This window comes from Dipodomys merriami, unplaced genomic scaffold (assembly GCF_024711535.1).
Source record: "Dipodomys merriami isolate MVZ:Mamm:240054 unplaced genomic scaffold, mDipMer1.0.p SCAF_6, whole genome shotgun sequence".
NCBI lineage: Eukaryota > Metazoa > Chordata > Mammalia > Rodentia > Heteromyidae > Dipodomys > Dipodomys merriami.
This window is the reverse complement of record NW_027206179.1, coordinates 57,718,269-57,734,428: the sequence shown is the minus strand read 5'-3', so window position 1 is coordinate 57,734,428 and position 16,160 is coordinate 57,718,269. Positions and strand designations below refer to the sequence as shown.

Genomic DNA, 16,160 nt, shown 5'->3' with positions numbered 1-16,160 from the left:
GGGAAGCATATTGTATATCTGTAATATTCCTCTCTATTCAAAATTAGGTGAAGGAATGAGATTCGAGTCAGAAGATAAACTCCTTGCTATTTTAGTGAGCACAGAAGAAAACCCTTAGAAAGCTATCAGCCTTGTATGAGATCCTTTGAGATTGAGTAATATATGTTTTGATTGAATGTAGTAAGATTTTATGAGCAAAGTACCTTTGAAATGACAATGATTAACATGTGTCTGCATGTGTGTGTGTGTGTGTGTGTGTGTGTGTGTGTGTGTGTGTGTGTGTGTGTGTGTGTCTGTCTGTCTGTCTGTCTGTCTGTCTGTCTGTCTGTCATGGCCAAAACTCTGAGCCTTGTGCCTATTTTGCTTTCTTGTTATGGTTGATGGAACTTATGAACTACTCTTTGAGTCCAAACTTTTTCTGGTTAATTGGAGATGGACTCTCATAGGCATTCCTACTCTAGATGGTTTCAAAATACTATCCTCACTCTCAGTCTCTGAGTAGATAGGATTATAGCTGTGAGACAGTAGCATGCCCATCCAGCACAAACAGGGAGATCATTGAATAAGCAAATAGAGACAAAACTGTGAGTCTAAATTGAGCACTTACCTAGAGGAACAGGGTTCCCAGATTGTACTGAACCCAAACAAGAAGATCATTGAGTAAACCAGTACAGAAAAAAGCATGACTCTAAATTGAGCCCTTAGTGCAAATATGGTGATCTGAGTTCAAACCTCAAAATATGAGAGAGGTCATGTAGTGGGCAGAAGAGCTAGAGATATAATTCAAGTAAATGAGCACCTGCTCAATCTGCACAGACCTTGCTGTCAATAGTTAGCACTTTGGTTAAAAAAAGTATGGTTTCTATTACATAGAGCAACTTAATTTTCTGTTTGTTTTTTATTTGTTCACAGTGACTCAGATACCGTACTGGCCGTTGTCAACAACACTACTGGGTGAGTTGTTTTCTTTTGTCATTCACAGGGTAAACCATTTTTGTGGATGGAGTATGATGACAATCGACAAAATACATGACGACCTATCAAAAACTCTATGTAGTCATATTCAGTTTTGCAGCTAAATAGAAAATGATAGAGCAGGTCAAAACAGACTTGGTCATGGTCTGCTGTGAATTCAAGGACTGGCAGGCACAATCCTTAGTCAGAGTATCAATGTGCATGTATGGGACTCATAAAGATCGGAGGAATGTAAGAATTCCTCTCAGAAACACAGAGGCAGTCCCACTGTTCTGCAGATCTCAGTAGATAGGAGAATCATCTACCTCAGACCAATTCTTCATTCTCCAGAACTCAATTACCCTGAAAGGCCCACTATCACATTGGATGGGAGTCCTGCTTCTAGCCTTCTGTTCTTTGTTCCTATCTGACAGGCAGGAAAGACTGCCATGATTACTTTATTAAGGAGGGAATAGAGAAGACATAGGAAGCAGAACATTAGATAGAAAATTAGATTGTGAGGGTTGAGTTATTGTGAAGTATCTGAATTTAAAATTAGTTCAAGAACAATAGGACTTTAAACTTTTCTTATGTTTATAAGAATAGAATTATTGTTTATTTCAATGTGCCATTCATTGGGCTTGAGATTAGGGTCTGAGCCATGTTCCTGAGTGTGGTTTGCTCAAGTCTAGCACTCTAGTCCCTGACCCACAAGTCCCACTTCCAGTGTGTTTGGTAGCTAGTTGGAGACATAAGTCTCATGGATTTTTCTCTCCAGTATGGTTAAAAATCATGATCCTTAGATCTCAATCACCTGAGAGGCTAGGATTATATCTGTGAGCACAGATACTTGTCCTAGTCAGGAAAAACAAATACTCCTTTGTATATAACTAAATATGTAAAACTTTCAACTTCTACCAATTTATTAGTTTTAAGTAAATTGTAGCTAAGTTGGAAGAAAATGTAAATGTATTTACCTGATATTTGACTGTGTATAATTTAATCCTTTAGACTTGACAAAAACAATGCAGGAGATCTTATTCTTGAAGATGTTGATGAACGGTGAGATGCATTCCTATATGTATATATACATGTACATAAAGATACACAGGTATTAAGCCAGAATTTCTGGGAGATGTCTCAGAAGATTGTAATGTTCCCACTTTTCCAAATTAGGGGAATGAATGAGGAGCCAGTCAGAAGACAGCCTTAGTGGTATTTTAGTGAGCAGTGAGTAAAACTCCTAGAAAGCTATCAGATAGCCTGTGTGTAACAAATTAGTAATAAATTTAGTAACAAATTATCACCAACAAAATAGCTCATGTACTTAAAGTTATTCCACAGTCCTAGGGGATAGAAATCTTATGTCAAAGTGCCTTTGGTGTTGGCGCTTTTTCTGGCCTGTAAAAAATAATGATTTCATACCCCTTTTTCCTGCTTTCCTGTTTGTCCACAATTGTATAACCTGTGGATTCATCCTCCAATTCTTTGCATTGTTGTTATCATTATCATCATCATCAGCATCAGCAGCAGCAGCATCATCATCATCTTCATCATCTTCATTTTACTATCATCATCATTATTATTATTTTTATTATTTTATTATTGTCATTTCGTTCCAGTCTTTAGAACTCAGAGTCGGGGTTCAGACCTTGAGCTTACTGTTGTTGTTGTTGTTGTTGTTATTATTTTGTTCCAGTCTTTGGGATTGAACTCAGAGCCGGGGTACAGACCTTGAGCGTATTTTGCTCAAGGCGAGTGCCCTACCCCTTGAGATACAGGTCTACTTCTGTTGTTTTCTGCATAGTTTATAGCAGATAAAAGTCTTAGGAATTGGCTGCTAGTAGCTCATGCCTGTACTACTAACTGCTCAGGGGTCTGTGACCTGAGAGTCATGATTTTAAGTCAGCCCAGGCAGAAAAGTACATGAGACTTTTGTTTCCAATAAATTATTCAGAAAAAGCCAGAAGTGGCCTTGTGGGTCAAGAGGTAGAGATCTAGCCTGGAACAAAAGAATCATAGGGACAGTGTCCAGTCCGTGGGTTCTAACTCCAGGACTAGCTTTGTGTGTGTGTGTGTGTGTGTGTGTGTGTGTGTGTGTGTGTGTGTGTGTGTGTGTGTGTGTGTGTGTGTGTGTGTGTGTGTGTGTGTGTGTGTGTGTGTGTGCATGCGTGTGCAGGTGCAGGCCCTGGGGACACATACAAACACAGGCACACACTCACGCATGCATGCACGCACACACACACAGTCTCAGGTTCTTGCTTCCCTGGGCTGACTTCAAACTAAGACCCTGGTTTCTCAGCCTCCTGATCAGCTATGATTATATGTTTGAGCAACATGCCCTGCGCTAGGAAAGACATAGTCTTAAATTTGCCATGAAGCATTTCTTTTGCAAATGTGTACATATACTTGGCCCTAGACACTTTGTTTCTCAAGATAACCAGTAATAATCCTTTTCTTATAACTAGGTATATAAAACTTTCAAGATCTACTAGTTTATTAATTTTAGGAGAATTGTAGCTAACGAGTTAAAAGTAAGGGTAGGTATTTACCTCATACTTGATTTTGCATAATGTAATTGTTCAATTGTTTAACGTAGATATAAATGAACCAATAGAGCTCAGACTGGAAGATGTTAGCAAAAATCAGATGCATACACATATTTACATGTGTGTATATATATGTGTGTGTTTGTATATGTGCGTACATACATATATACATATACCTTAAGAACATATATACATACACACATGAATACAAAAATAAAAAGGTATTAAGCCAGAATTTCTGGGAAGTATATAAAAAAAGTTAGACAGTGTATCTTATATGTGTAATATTCCTCTCTTTTCCAAGTTAGGTGAAGGAATGAGAATCTAGTCAGAAGACAAACTCCTTGCTATTTTAGTGAGCACAGAAGAAAACCCTTAGAACGCTATCAGCCTTTTTATGAGATCCTATGAGATTGAGTAGTATATGATTTGGTTGACTATAGTAAGATTTTTATGAGCAAAGTACCTTCCAAATGACAATGATTAACTTGTGTCTGCGTGAGTGTGTGTGTGTGTGTGTGTGTGTGTGTGTGTGTGTGTGTCTGTCTGTCTGTGTGTCTGTGTCTATCTGTCTGTCTGTCCTTCTATTTTGGCCAAAACTTAGAGCTTGTACCTATTTTGCTTTCTTGCTTATGGTTGATGAAACTCTTGAACTCCTCCTGGAGTCCCAACATTTTGCTGGTTAATTGAAGATGGACTATCATAGGCATTCCTACTCTAGGTGGTTTCAAATTAGTAGCCTCAGTCTCAGCCTCTGAGTAGATAGGACTATAGATGTGAGACAGTAGCATGCCCATCCATCCCAGATTATGATGAAAGTATAAATATGGAGATCATTGAATAAGCAAGTAGAGACAAAACTGTGAGTCTAAATTGAGCGCTTAACTAGAGCAACAGGGTTCCTATACTGCTGAACCCAAACAGGGAGATCATTGAGTAAGCCAGTACAGACAAAAGCATGATTCTAAATTGAGCACTTAGTACAAGTATGGTGATCTAAGTTCAAACCTCAGTATTTGAGAGAAGTCATGGAGTGGGCAGAAGAGGTGGCGATATAGCTCAAGTAAATGAGCACCTGCTTAGTCTGCACAGACTTTACAGTCAGTAGTCAGCATTTTGTTAAAAAAAAAAAAAGTATGGTTTCTTATGCATAGTGCAACTTAAATTTTCTGTTTGTTTTTTATTTGTTCACAGTGACATAGAAACCATGCCGGCCGTTGTCGTCATTTCTGGTAACAACACAACTACTGGGTGAGTTGTTTTCTTTTGTCATTCACATGGTAAACCATTTTTGTGGATGGAGTATTATGACAATCGACAATTTACATGATGACCTATCAAAAATTCTATGTAGCAATATTCAGTTTTGCAACTAAATAGAAAATGAAGCAGGTCAAAAGAGACTTGGTCATGGTCTGCTGTGAATTCAATGACTGGCAGGTACAATCCTTAGTCCGAATATCAACGTGCATGTATGGGACTCATAAAGATCCGAGAAATGTAAGAATTTCTCTCAGAAACACAGAGGTAGTCCCACTGTTCTGTAGATCTCAGTAGATAGGAGAATCAGCTACCTCAGACCAATTCTACATTCTCCAGAACTCAATTACCCTGAAAGGCCCACCATCACATTGGATGGGAGTCCTGCTTCTAGCCTTACGTTCTTTGTTCTTACCTGACAGGCAGGAAAGACTGCCATGATTACTTTATTAAGGAGGGAATAGAGAAGATATAGGAAGCAGAAAATTAGATAGAAATTTAGATTGTGAGGGTTGAGTTATTGTGAAGTAAACTGAATTTAAAATTAGTTCAAGAACAATAGGACATTAAACTTTTCTTATGTTTATAAGAATAGAATTATTGTTTTTTTCAATGTGCCAGTCATAGGGCTTCAGATTAGCATCTGAGCCATGTTCCTGAGTGTGGTTTGCTCAAGTCTAGCACTCTAGTCCCTGGCCCACAACTCCACTTCCAGTGTGTTTGGTAGCTAGTTGGAGACATGAGTCTCATGGACATAAGCACCCACGCACACACCCATGCAAACACAACAGGCTCAGGAACTTGCCTCCCTGGGCTGACTACAAATTTAGACCCTTGTTTCTCAGCTTCCTGATCAGCTATGATTATGTTTGAGCTACAAGCACCTGGTGTAGGAAAGAAATAGTCTTAAATCTGCCATGAAGCATTTCTTTTGCAGATGTGTACATGCACTTTGCCCTAGATACCTTGTTTCTCAAGATAACCAAAAATACCCTTTTTCTTTTTTTACATTTTTTAAAATTGTGAAAATACCATACAGAGGGGTTACAGTTACATGGGCAAGATAATGAGCACTGTTGCCTCCTCCTCCTTTGTTTCCCCTTCCCATCCCTTCCTATCCCCCACCCCCCACCCGATACTCTGCCCCCCCCAAAGTTGTAAAGTTCATTTTTTGGCATAACATCTTGTACATCTCATTGTTGCAATGAATCCCCCTGTATCCCTATTTAAATGATTTGTTTTTTCCTTTCCCTCCACAAATAATACCAACATCAAATACAGTGACAGCAGGTGTTATACCGTGGGGGAGGGACATACAAGGCAACAAGGAAATCATCTTATAAATATGTTAGAAGCAATTACATGAAAGAAAAAATCATTTGAATACTTTCCTTGGGGTTCATTTGCCTAACATCAACTTATCTGACATTTTCTGTTTGACTCAGACATAGTTATTGCAAATGTAAAATGTTCAAGTTCTACTAGTTTATTACTTTTAGGAGAATTGTAGCTAACGAGTGAAGACGTAGGGTAGGAATTTACCTCAAATTTGACTTTCATAATATAATTGCTTAATTGTTTAATGTGGATATAAATGAACCAATAGAGCTCAGACTGGAAAATGTCAGTAAAAATCAGATGCATACACATATGTATGAATGTGTGTGTATATATACATGTTTATGCATACATACATACATACATACATACATGAGTACAAAGATACACAGATATTAAGCCAGAAATTTTGGGAACTATATAAAAAAGGTGGGCAGTATATTGTATATCTGTAATATTCCTCTCTATTCCAAGTTAGGTGAAGGAATGAGATTCGAGTCAGAAGACAAACTCCTTGCTATTTTAGTGAGCACAGAAGAAAACCCTTAGAAAGCTATCAGCCTTTGTATGAGATCCTATGAGATTGAGTAGTATATGTTTTGATTGACTGTAGTAAGATTTTATGAGCAAAGTACCTTTGAAATGACAATGATTAACATGTGTCTGCATATATGTGTGTGTGAGAGTGTCTGTGTCTGTCTGTCTGTCTGTCATGGCCAAAACTCTGAGCCTTGTGCCTATTTTGCTTTCTTGTTATGGTTGATGGAACTTATGAACTACTCTTTGAGTCCAACCTTTTTCTGGCTAATTGGAGATGGACTCTCATAGGCATTCCTACTCTAGATGGTTTCAAAATACTATCCTCACTCTCAGTCTCTGAGTAGATAGGATTATAGCTGTGAGACAGTAGCATGCCCATCCAGCACAAACAGGGAGATCATTGAATAAGCAAATAGAGACAAAACTGTGAGTCTAAATTGAGCACTTACCTAGAGGAACAGGGTTCCCAGATTGTACTGAACCCAAACAAGGAGATCATTGAGTAAACCAGTACAGAAAAAAGCATGACTCTAAATTGAGCCCTTAGTGCAAATATGGTGATCTGAGTTCAAACCTCAATATATGAGAGAGGTCATGTAGTGGGCAGAAGAGCTAGAGATATAATTCAAGTAAATGAGCACCTGCTCAATCTGCACAGACCTTGCTGTCAATAGTTAGCACTTTGGTTAAAAAAAGTATGGTTTCTATTACATAGAGCAACTTAATTTTCTGTTTGTTTTTTATTTGTTCACAGTGACTCAGATACCGTACTGGCCGTTGTCAACAATACTACTGGGTGAGTTGTTTTCTTTTGTCATTCACAGGGTAAACCATTTTTGTGGATGGAGTATGATGACAATCGACAAAATACATGACGACCTATCAAAAACTCTATGTAGTCATATTCAGTTTTGCAGCTAAATAGAAAATGATAGAGCAGGTCAAAACAGACTTGGTCATGGTCTGCTGTGAATTCAAGGACTGGCAGGCACAATCCTTAGTCAGAGTATCAATGTGCATGTATGGGACTCATAAAGATCGGAGGAATGTAAGAATTCCTCTCAGAAACACAGAGGCAGTCCCACTGTTCTGCAGATCTCAGTAGATAGGAGAATCATCTACCTCAGACCAATTCTTCATTCTCCAGAACTCAATTACCCTGAAAGGCCCACTATCACATTGGATGGGAGTCCTGCTTCTAGCCTTCTGTTCTTTGTTCCTATCTGACAGGCAGGAAAGACTGCCATGATTACTTTATTAAGGAGGGAATAGAGAAGACATAGGAAGCAGAACATTAGATAGAAAATTAGATTGTGAGGGTTGAGTTATTGTGAAGTATCTGAATTTAAAATTAGTTCAAGAACAATAGGACTTTAAACTTTTCTTATGTTTATAAGAATAGAATTATTGTTTATTTCAATGTGCCATTCATTGGGCTTGAGATTAGGGTCTGAGCCATGTTCCTGAGTGTGGTTTGCTCAAGTCTAGCACTCTAGTCCCTGACCCACAAGTCCCACTTCCAGTGTGTTTGGTAGCTAATTGGAGACATAAGTCTCATGGATTTTTCTCTCCAGTATGGTTAAAAATCATGATCCTTAGATCTCAATCACCTGAGAGGCTAGGATTATATCTGTGAGCACAGATACTTGTCCTAGTCAGGAAAAACAAATACTTCTTTGTATATAACTAAATATGTAAAACTTTCAACTTCTACCAATTTATTAGTTTTAAGTAAATTGTAGCTAAGTTGGAAGAAAATGTAAATGTATTTACCTGATATTTGACTGTGTATAATTTAATCCTTTAGACTTGACAAAAACAATGCAGGAGATCTTATTCTTGAAGATGTTGATGAACGGTGAGATGCATTCCTATATGTATATATACATGTACATAAAGATACACAGGTATTAAGCCAGAATTTCTGGGAGATGTCTCAGAAGATTGTAACGTTCCCACTTTTCCAAATTAGGGGAATGAATGAGGAGCCAGTCAGAAGACAGCCTTAGTGGTATTTTAGTGAGCAGTGAGTAAAACTCCTAGAAAGCTATCAGATAGCCTGTGTGTAACAAATTAGTAATAAATTTAGTAACAAATTATCACCAACAAAATAGCTCATGTACTTAAAGTTATTCCACAGTCCTAGGGGATAGAAATCTTATGTCAAAGTGCCTTTGGTGTTGGCGCTTTTTCTGGCCTGTAAAAAATAATGATTTCATACCCCTTTTTCCTGCTTTCCTGTTTGTCCACAATTGTATAACCTGTGGATTCATCCTCCAATTCTTTGCATTGTTGTTATCATTATCATCATCATCAGCATCAGCAGCAGCAGCAGCATCATCATCTTCATCATCTTCATTTTACTATCATCATCATTATTATTATTTTTATTATTTTATTATTGTCATTTCGTTCCAGTCTTTAGAACTCAGAGTCGGGGTTCAGACCTTGAGCTTACTGTTGTTGTTGTTGTTGTTGTTATTATTTTGTTCCAGTCTTTGGGATTGAACTCAGAGCCGGGGTACAGACCTTGAGCGTATTTTGCTCAAGGCGAGTGCCCTACCCCTTGAGATACAGGTCTACTTCTGTTGTTTTCTGCATAGTTTATAGCAGATAAAAGTCTTAGGAATTGGCTGCTAGTAGCTCATGCCTGTACTACTAACTGCTCAGGGGTCTGTGACCTGAGAGTCATGATTTTAAGTCAGCCCAGGCAGAAAAGTACATGAGACTTTTGTTTCCAATAAATTATTCAGAAAAAGCCAGAAGTGGCCTTGTGGGTCAAGAGGTAGAGATCTAGCCTGGAACAAAAGAATCATAGGGACAGTGTCCAGTCCGTGGGTTCTAACTCCAGGACTAGCTTTGTGTGTGTGTGTGTGTGTGTGTGTGTGTGTGTGTGTGTGTGTGTGTGTGTGTGTGTGTGTGTGTGTGTGTGTGTGTGTGTGTGTGTGTGTGTGTGTGTGTGTGTGTGTGTGCATGCGTGTGCAGGTGCAGGCCCTGGGGACACATACAAACACAGGCACACACTCACGCATGCATGCACGCACACACACACAGTCTCAGGTTCTTGCTTCCCTGGGCTGACTTCAAACTAAGACCCTGGTTTCTCAGCTTCCTGATCAGCTATGATTATATGTTTGAGCAACATGCCCTGCGCTAGGAAAGACATAGTCTTAAATTTGCCATGAAGCATTTCTTTTGCAAATGTGTACATATACTTGGCCCTAGACACTTTGTTTCTCAAGATAACCAGTAATAATCCTTTTCTTATAACTAGGTATATAAAACTTTCAAGATCTACTAGTTTATTAATTTTAGGAGAATTGTAGCTAACGAGTTAAAAGTAAGGGTAGGTATTTACCTCATACTTGATTTTGCATAATGTAATTGTTTAATTGTTTAACGTAGATATAAATGAACCAATAGAGCTCAGACTGGAAGATGTTAGCAAAAATCAGATGCACACACATATTTACATGTGTGTATATATATGTGTGTGTTTGTATATGTGCATACATACATATATACATATACCTTAAGAACATATATACATACACACATGAATACAAAAATAAAAAGGTATTAAGCCAGAATTTCTGGGAAGTATATAAAAAAAGTTAGACAGTGTATCTTATATGTGTAATATTCCTCTCTTTTCCAAGTTAGGTGAAGGAATGAGAATCTAGTCAGAAGACAAACTCCTTGCTATTTTAGTGAGCACAGAAGAAAACCCTTAGAACGCTATCAGCCTTTTTATGAGATCCTATGAGATTGAGTAGTATATGATTTGGTTGACTATAGTAAGATTTTTATGAGCAAAGTACCTTCCAAATGACAATGATTAACTTGTGTCTGCGTGAGTGTGTGTGTGTGTGTGTGTGTGTGTGTGTGTGTGTGTGTGTGTGTGTGTGTGTCTGTCTGTCTGTGTGTCTGTGTCTATCTGTCTGTCTGTCCTTCTATTTTGGCCAAAACTTAGAGCTTGTACCTATTTTGCTTTCTTGCTTATGGTTGATGAAACTCTTGAACTCCTCCTGGAGTCCCAACATTTTGCTGGTTAATTGAAGATGGACTATCATAGGCATTCCTACTCTAGGTGGTTTCAAATTAGTAGCCTCAGTCTCAGCCTCTGAGTAGATAGGACTATAGATGTGAGACAGTAGCATGCCCATCCATCCCAGATTATGATGAAAGTATAAATATGGAGATCATTGAATAAGCAAGTAGAGACAAAACTGTGAGTCTAAATTGAGCGCTTAACTAGAGCAACAGGGTTCCTATACTGCTGAACCCAAACAGGGAGATCATTGAGTAAGCCAGTACAGACAAAAGCATGATTCTAAATTGAGCACTTAGTACAAGTATGGTGATCTAAGTTCAAACCTCAGTATTTGAGAGAAGTCATGGAGTGGGCAGAAGAGGTGGCGATATAGCTCAAGTAAATGAGCACCTGCTTAGTCTGCACAGACTTTACAGTCAGTAGTCAGCATTTTGTTAAAAAAAAAAAAAAGTATGGTTTCTTATGCATAGTGCAACTTAAATTTTCTGTTTGTTTTTTATTTGTTCACAGTGACATAGAAACCATGCCGGCCGTTGTCGTCATTTCTGGTAACAACACAACTACTGGGTGAGTTGTTTTCTTTTGTCATTCACATGGTAAACCATTTTTGTGGATGGAGTATTATGACAATCGACAATTTACATGATGACCTATCAAAAATTCTATGTAGCAATATTCAGTTTTGCAACTAAATAGAAAATGAAGCAGGTCAAAAGAGACTTGGTCATGGTCTGCTGTGAATTCAATGACTGGCAGGCACAATCCTTAGTCAGAATATCAACGTGCATGTATGGGACTCATAAAGATCCGAGAAATGTAAGAATTTCTCTCAGAAACACAGAGGTAGTCCCACTGTTCTGTAGATCTCAGTAGATAGGAGAATCAGCTACCTCAGACCAATTCTACATTCTCCAGAACTCAATTACCCTGAAAGGCCCACCATCACATTGGATGGGTGTCCTGCTTCTAGCCTTATGTTCTTTGTTCTTACCTGACAGGCAGGAAAGACTGCCATGATTACTTTATTAAGGAGGGAATAGAGAAGATATAGGAAGCAGAAAATTAGATAGAAATTTAGATTGTGAGGGTTGAGTTATTGTGAAGTAAGCTGAATTTAAAATTAGTTCAAGAACAATAGGACATTAAACTTTTCTTATGTTTATAAGAATAGAATTATTGTTTTTTTCAATGTGCCAGTCATAGGGCTTCAGATTAGCATCTGAGCCATGTTCCTGAGTGTGGTTTGCTCAAGTCTAGCACTCTAGTCCCTGGCCCACAACTCCACTTCCAGTGTGTTTGGTAGCTAGTTGGAGACATGAGTCTCATGGACATAAGCACCCACGCACACACCCATGCAAACACAACAGGCTCAGGAACTTGCCTCCCTGGGCTGACTACAAATTTAGACCCTTGTTTCTCAGCTTCCTGATCAGCTATGATTATGTTTGAGCTACAAGCACCTGGTGTAGGAAAGAAATAGTCTTAAATCTGCCATGAAGCATTTCTTTTGCAGATGTGTACATGCACTTTGCCCTAGATACCTTGTTTCTCAAGATAACCAAAAATACCCTTTTTCTTTTTTTACATTTTTTAAAATTGTGAAAATACCATACAGAGGGGTTACAGTTACATGGGCAAGATAATGAGCACTGTTGCCTCCTCCTCCTTTGTTTCCCCTTCCCATCCCTTCCTATCCCCCACCCCCCACCCGATACTCTGCCCCCCCCAAAGTTGTAAAGTTCATTTTTTGGCATAACATCTTGTACATCTCATTGTTGCAATGAATCCCCCTGTATCCCTATTTAAATGATTTGTTTTTTCCTTTCCCTCCACAAATAATACCAACATCAAATACAGTGACAGCAGGTGTTATACCGTGGGGGAGGGACATACAAGGCAACAAGGAAATCATCTTATAAATATGTTAGAAGCAATTACATGAAAGAAAAAATCATTTGAATACTTTCCTTGGGGTTCATTTGCCTAACATCAACTTATCTGACATTTTCTGTTTGACTCAGACATAGTTATTGCAAATGTAAAATGTTCAAGTTCTACTAGTTTATTACTTTTAGGAGAATTGTAGCTAACGAGTGAAGACGTAGGGTAGGAATTTACCTCAAATTTGACTTTCATAATATAATTGCTTAATTGTTTAATGTGGATATAAATGAACCAATAGAGCTCAGACTGGAAAATGTCAGTAAAAATCAGATGCATACACATATGTATGAATGTGTGTGTATATATACATGTTTATGCATACATACATACATACATACATACATGAGTACAAAGATACACAGATATTAAGCCAGAAATTTTGGGAACTATATAAAAAAGGTGGGCAGTATATTGTATATCTGTAATATTCCTCTCTATTCCAAGTTAGGTGAAGGAATGAGATTCGAGTCAGAAGACAAACTCCTTGCTATTTTAGTGAGCACAGAAGAAAACCCTTAGAAAGCTATCAGCCTTTGTATGAGATCCTATGAGATTGAGTAGTATATGTTTTGATTGACTGTAGTAAGATTTTATGAGCAAAGTACCTTTGAAATGACAATGATTAACATGTGTCTGCATATATGTGTGTGTGAGAGTGTCTGTGTCTGTCTGTCTGTCTGTCATGGCCAAAACTCTGAGCCTTGTGCCTATTTTGCTTTCTTGTTATGGTTGATGGAACTTATGAACTACTCTTTGAGTCCAACCTTTTTCTGGCTAATTGGAGATGGACTCTCATAGGCATTCCTACTCTAGATGGTTTCAAAATACTATCCTCACTCTCAGTCTCTGAGTAGATAGGATTATAGCTGTGAGACAGTAGCATGCCCATCCAGCACAAACAGGGAGATCATTGAATAAGCAAATAGAGACAAAACTGTGAGTCTAAATTGAGCACTTACCTAGAGGAACAGGGTTCCCAGATTGTACTGAACCCAAACAAGGAGATCATTGAGTAAACCAGTACAGAAAAAAGCATGACTCTAAATTGAGCCCTTAGTGCAAATATGGTGATCTGAGTTCAAACCTCAATATATGAGAGAGGTCATGTAGTGGGCAGAAGAGCTAGAGATATAATTCAAGTAAATGAGCACCTGCTCAATCTGCACAGACCTTGCTGTCAATAGTTAGCACTTTGGTTAAAAAAAGTATGGTTTCTATTACATAGAGCAACTTAATTTTCTGTTTGTTTTTTATTTGTTCACAGTGACTCAGATACCGTACTGGCCGTTGTCAACAATACTACTGGGTGAGTTGTTTTCTTTTGTCATTCACAGGGTAAACCATTTTTGTGGATGGAGTATGATGACAATCGACAAAATACATGACGACCTATCAAAAACTCTATGTAGTCATATTCAGTTTTGCAGCTAAATAGAAAATGATAGAGCAGGTCAAAACAGACTTGGTCATGGTCTGCTGTGAATTCAAGGACTGGCAGGCACAATCCTTAGTCAGAGTATCAATGTGCATGTATGGGACTCATAAAGATCGGAGGAATGTAAGAATTCCTCTCAGAAACACAGAGGCAGTCCCACTGTTCTGCAGATCTCAGTAGATAGGAGAATCATCTACCTCAGACCAATTCTTCATTCTCCAGAACTTAATTACCCTGAAAGGCCCACCATCACATTGGATGGGAGTCCTGCTTCTAGCCTTCTGTTCTTTGTTCCTATCTGACAGGCAGGAAAGACTGCCATGATTACTTTATTAAGGAGGGAATAGAGAAGACATAGGAAGCAGAACATTAGATAGAAAATTAGATTGTGAGGGTTGAGTTATTGTGAAGTAAGCTGAATTTAAAATTAGTTCAAGAGCAATTGGACTTTAAACTTTTCTTATGTTTATAAGAATAGAATTATTGTTTATTTCAATGTGCCATTCATTGGGCTTGAGATTAGGGTCTGAGCCATGTTCCTGAGTGTGGTTTGCTCAAGTCTAGCATTCTAGTCCCTGACCCACAACTCCACTTCCAGTGTGTTTGGTAGCTAGTTGGAGACTTGAGTCTCATGGATTTTTCTCTCCAGTATGGTTAAAAATCATGATCCTAAGCTCTCAATCACCTGAGAGGCTAGGATTATATCTGTGAGCACAGATACTTGTCCTAGTCAGGAAAGATAAATACTCCTTTGTATATAACTGAATGTGTAAAACTTTTAACTTCTACCAATTTATTAGTTTTAAGTAAATTGTAGCTAAGTTGGAAGAAAATGTAAATGTATTTGCCTGATATTTGACTGTGTATAATTTAATCCTTTAACCTGAAGATACTAAACAGGAGATCTAATCTTGGAAGACATTAGTGATAGGTGAGATGCATTCCTTATATGTATGTATGTATGTATATATATATATATATATATATATATATATATATATATATATATATATATGTACATAAAGATAGAGGCATTAAGCCAGAATTTCTGGGAGATGTCTCAAAAGATTGGGCATTACAGCTTATGTCTGGAACATTCCCACTCTTCCAAGTTAGGTGAATGAATGAGAAGCCAGTCAGAAGATAGCCTTAGTGATATTTTAGTGAGCAGTGAGTGAAACTCCTAGAAAGCTATCAGGTAGCCTGTGTGTGAGACCCTATTTGAATGGACAGTACATGTGTTTGATGACTTTAGTAACAAATTATCACAAACAAAATATCTCATGCATGTATTTACAAGTTATTCCACAGTCCTATGGGATAGAAGTCTTTTGTAAAAGTGCCTTTGGTGTTGGCTCTTTTTCTGGCCTGTAAAAAAATCTTTTCATACCTCTTTTACCTATCTTGCTGATTGTCCATAATTCTATAAACTGTGGAATCATCCTCTACTTCTCTGCATTGTCATCGTCATCATCATCATCATCATCATCACTATTACTACTACTACTTCTATTATTATTATTATTGTCATTTTGTTCCAGTCTTTAGGCTAGAACTCAGAGCCGGAGTGCAGATTTTGAGCTTACATTGTTGTTGTTGTTGTTGTTATTATTATTGTTATTATTATTTTGTTCCAGTCTTTGGGCTTGAAATCGGAGCTGGGGTGAAGACCTTGAGCATACTTTGCTCAAGGCTAGTGCCCTACCCCTTGAGACACAGGTCTACTTCTGTTGTTTTCTGCATAGTTTATAGCAGATAAAAGTCTTAGGAATTGGCTGCTAGTAACTCATACCTGTATTCCTAGGTACTCAGGAGTCTGAGATCTGAGAATTATGATTTTAAGCCGGCCCAGGCAGAATAGTACATGAGACTCTTATTTCCAATAAGTTATTCAGAAAAAGGCAGAAGTGGCCTTGTGGGTCAAGAGGTAGAGATCTAGCCTGGAGCAAGGACAGTGTCAAGTCCGTGGGTTCTAACCCCAGCACTCACTTGTGTGTGTGTGTGTGTGTGTGTGTGTGTGTGTGTGTGTGTGTGTGTACATATGTGTGCCCATCGGACACACACACACACAAACAGGCATGCATGC

At 38.2% G+C, this 16,160-nt stretch overlaps 1 protein-coding gene across 4 annotated transcripts in view; it reads left to right on the top strand.

Annotated features, from left to right (window-relative positions):
• The window catches only part of LOC138814098 (uncharacterized), a 95,088-nt gene that overhangs the window by 9,534 nt on the left and 69,394 nt on the right, over positions 1–16,160 (top strand). For all 4 annotated transcript variants that reach the window (XM_070002958.1, XM_070002957.1, XM_070002956.1 and 1 more), the window contains 7 exons: positions 913–954; positions 1,966–2,016; positions 4,698–4,754; positions 7,396–7,437; positions 8,449–8,499; positions 11,206–11,262; positions 13,904–13,945. In XM_070002958.1, coding sequence (XP_069859059.1) covers positions 913–954; positions 1,966–2,016; positions 4,698–4,754; positions 7,396–7,437; positions 8,449–8,499; positions 11,206–11,262; positions 13,904–13,945 — 342 coding nt within the window. The remainder of the gene's footprint in view (positions 1–912; positions 955–1,965; positions 2,017–4,697; positions 4,755–7,395; positions 7,438–8,448; positions 8,500–11,205; positions 11,263–13,903; positions 13,946–16,160) is intronic.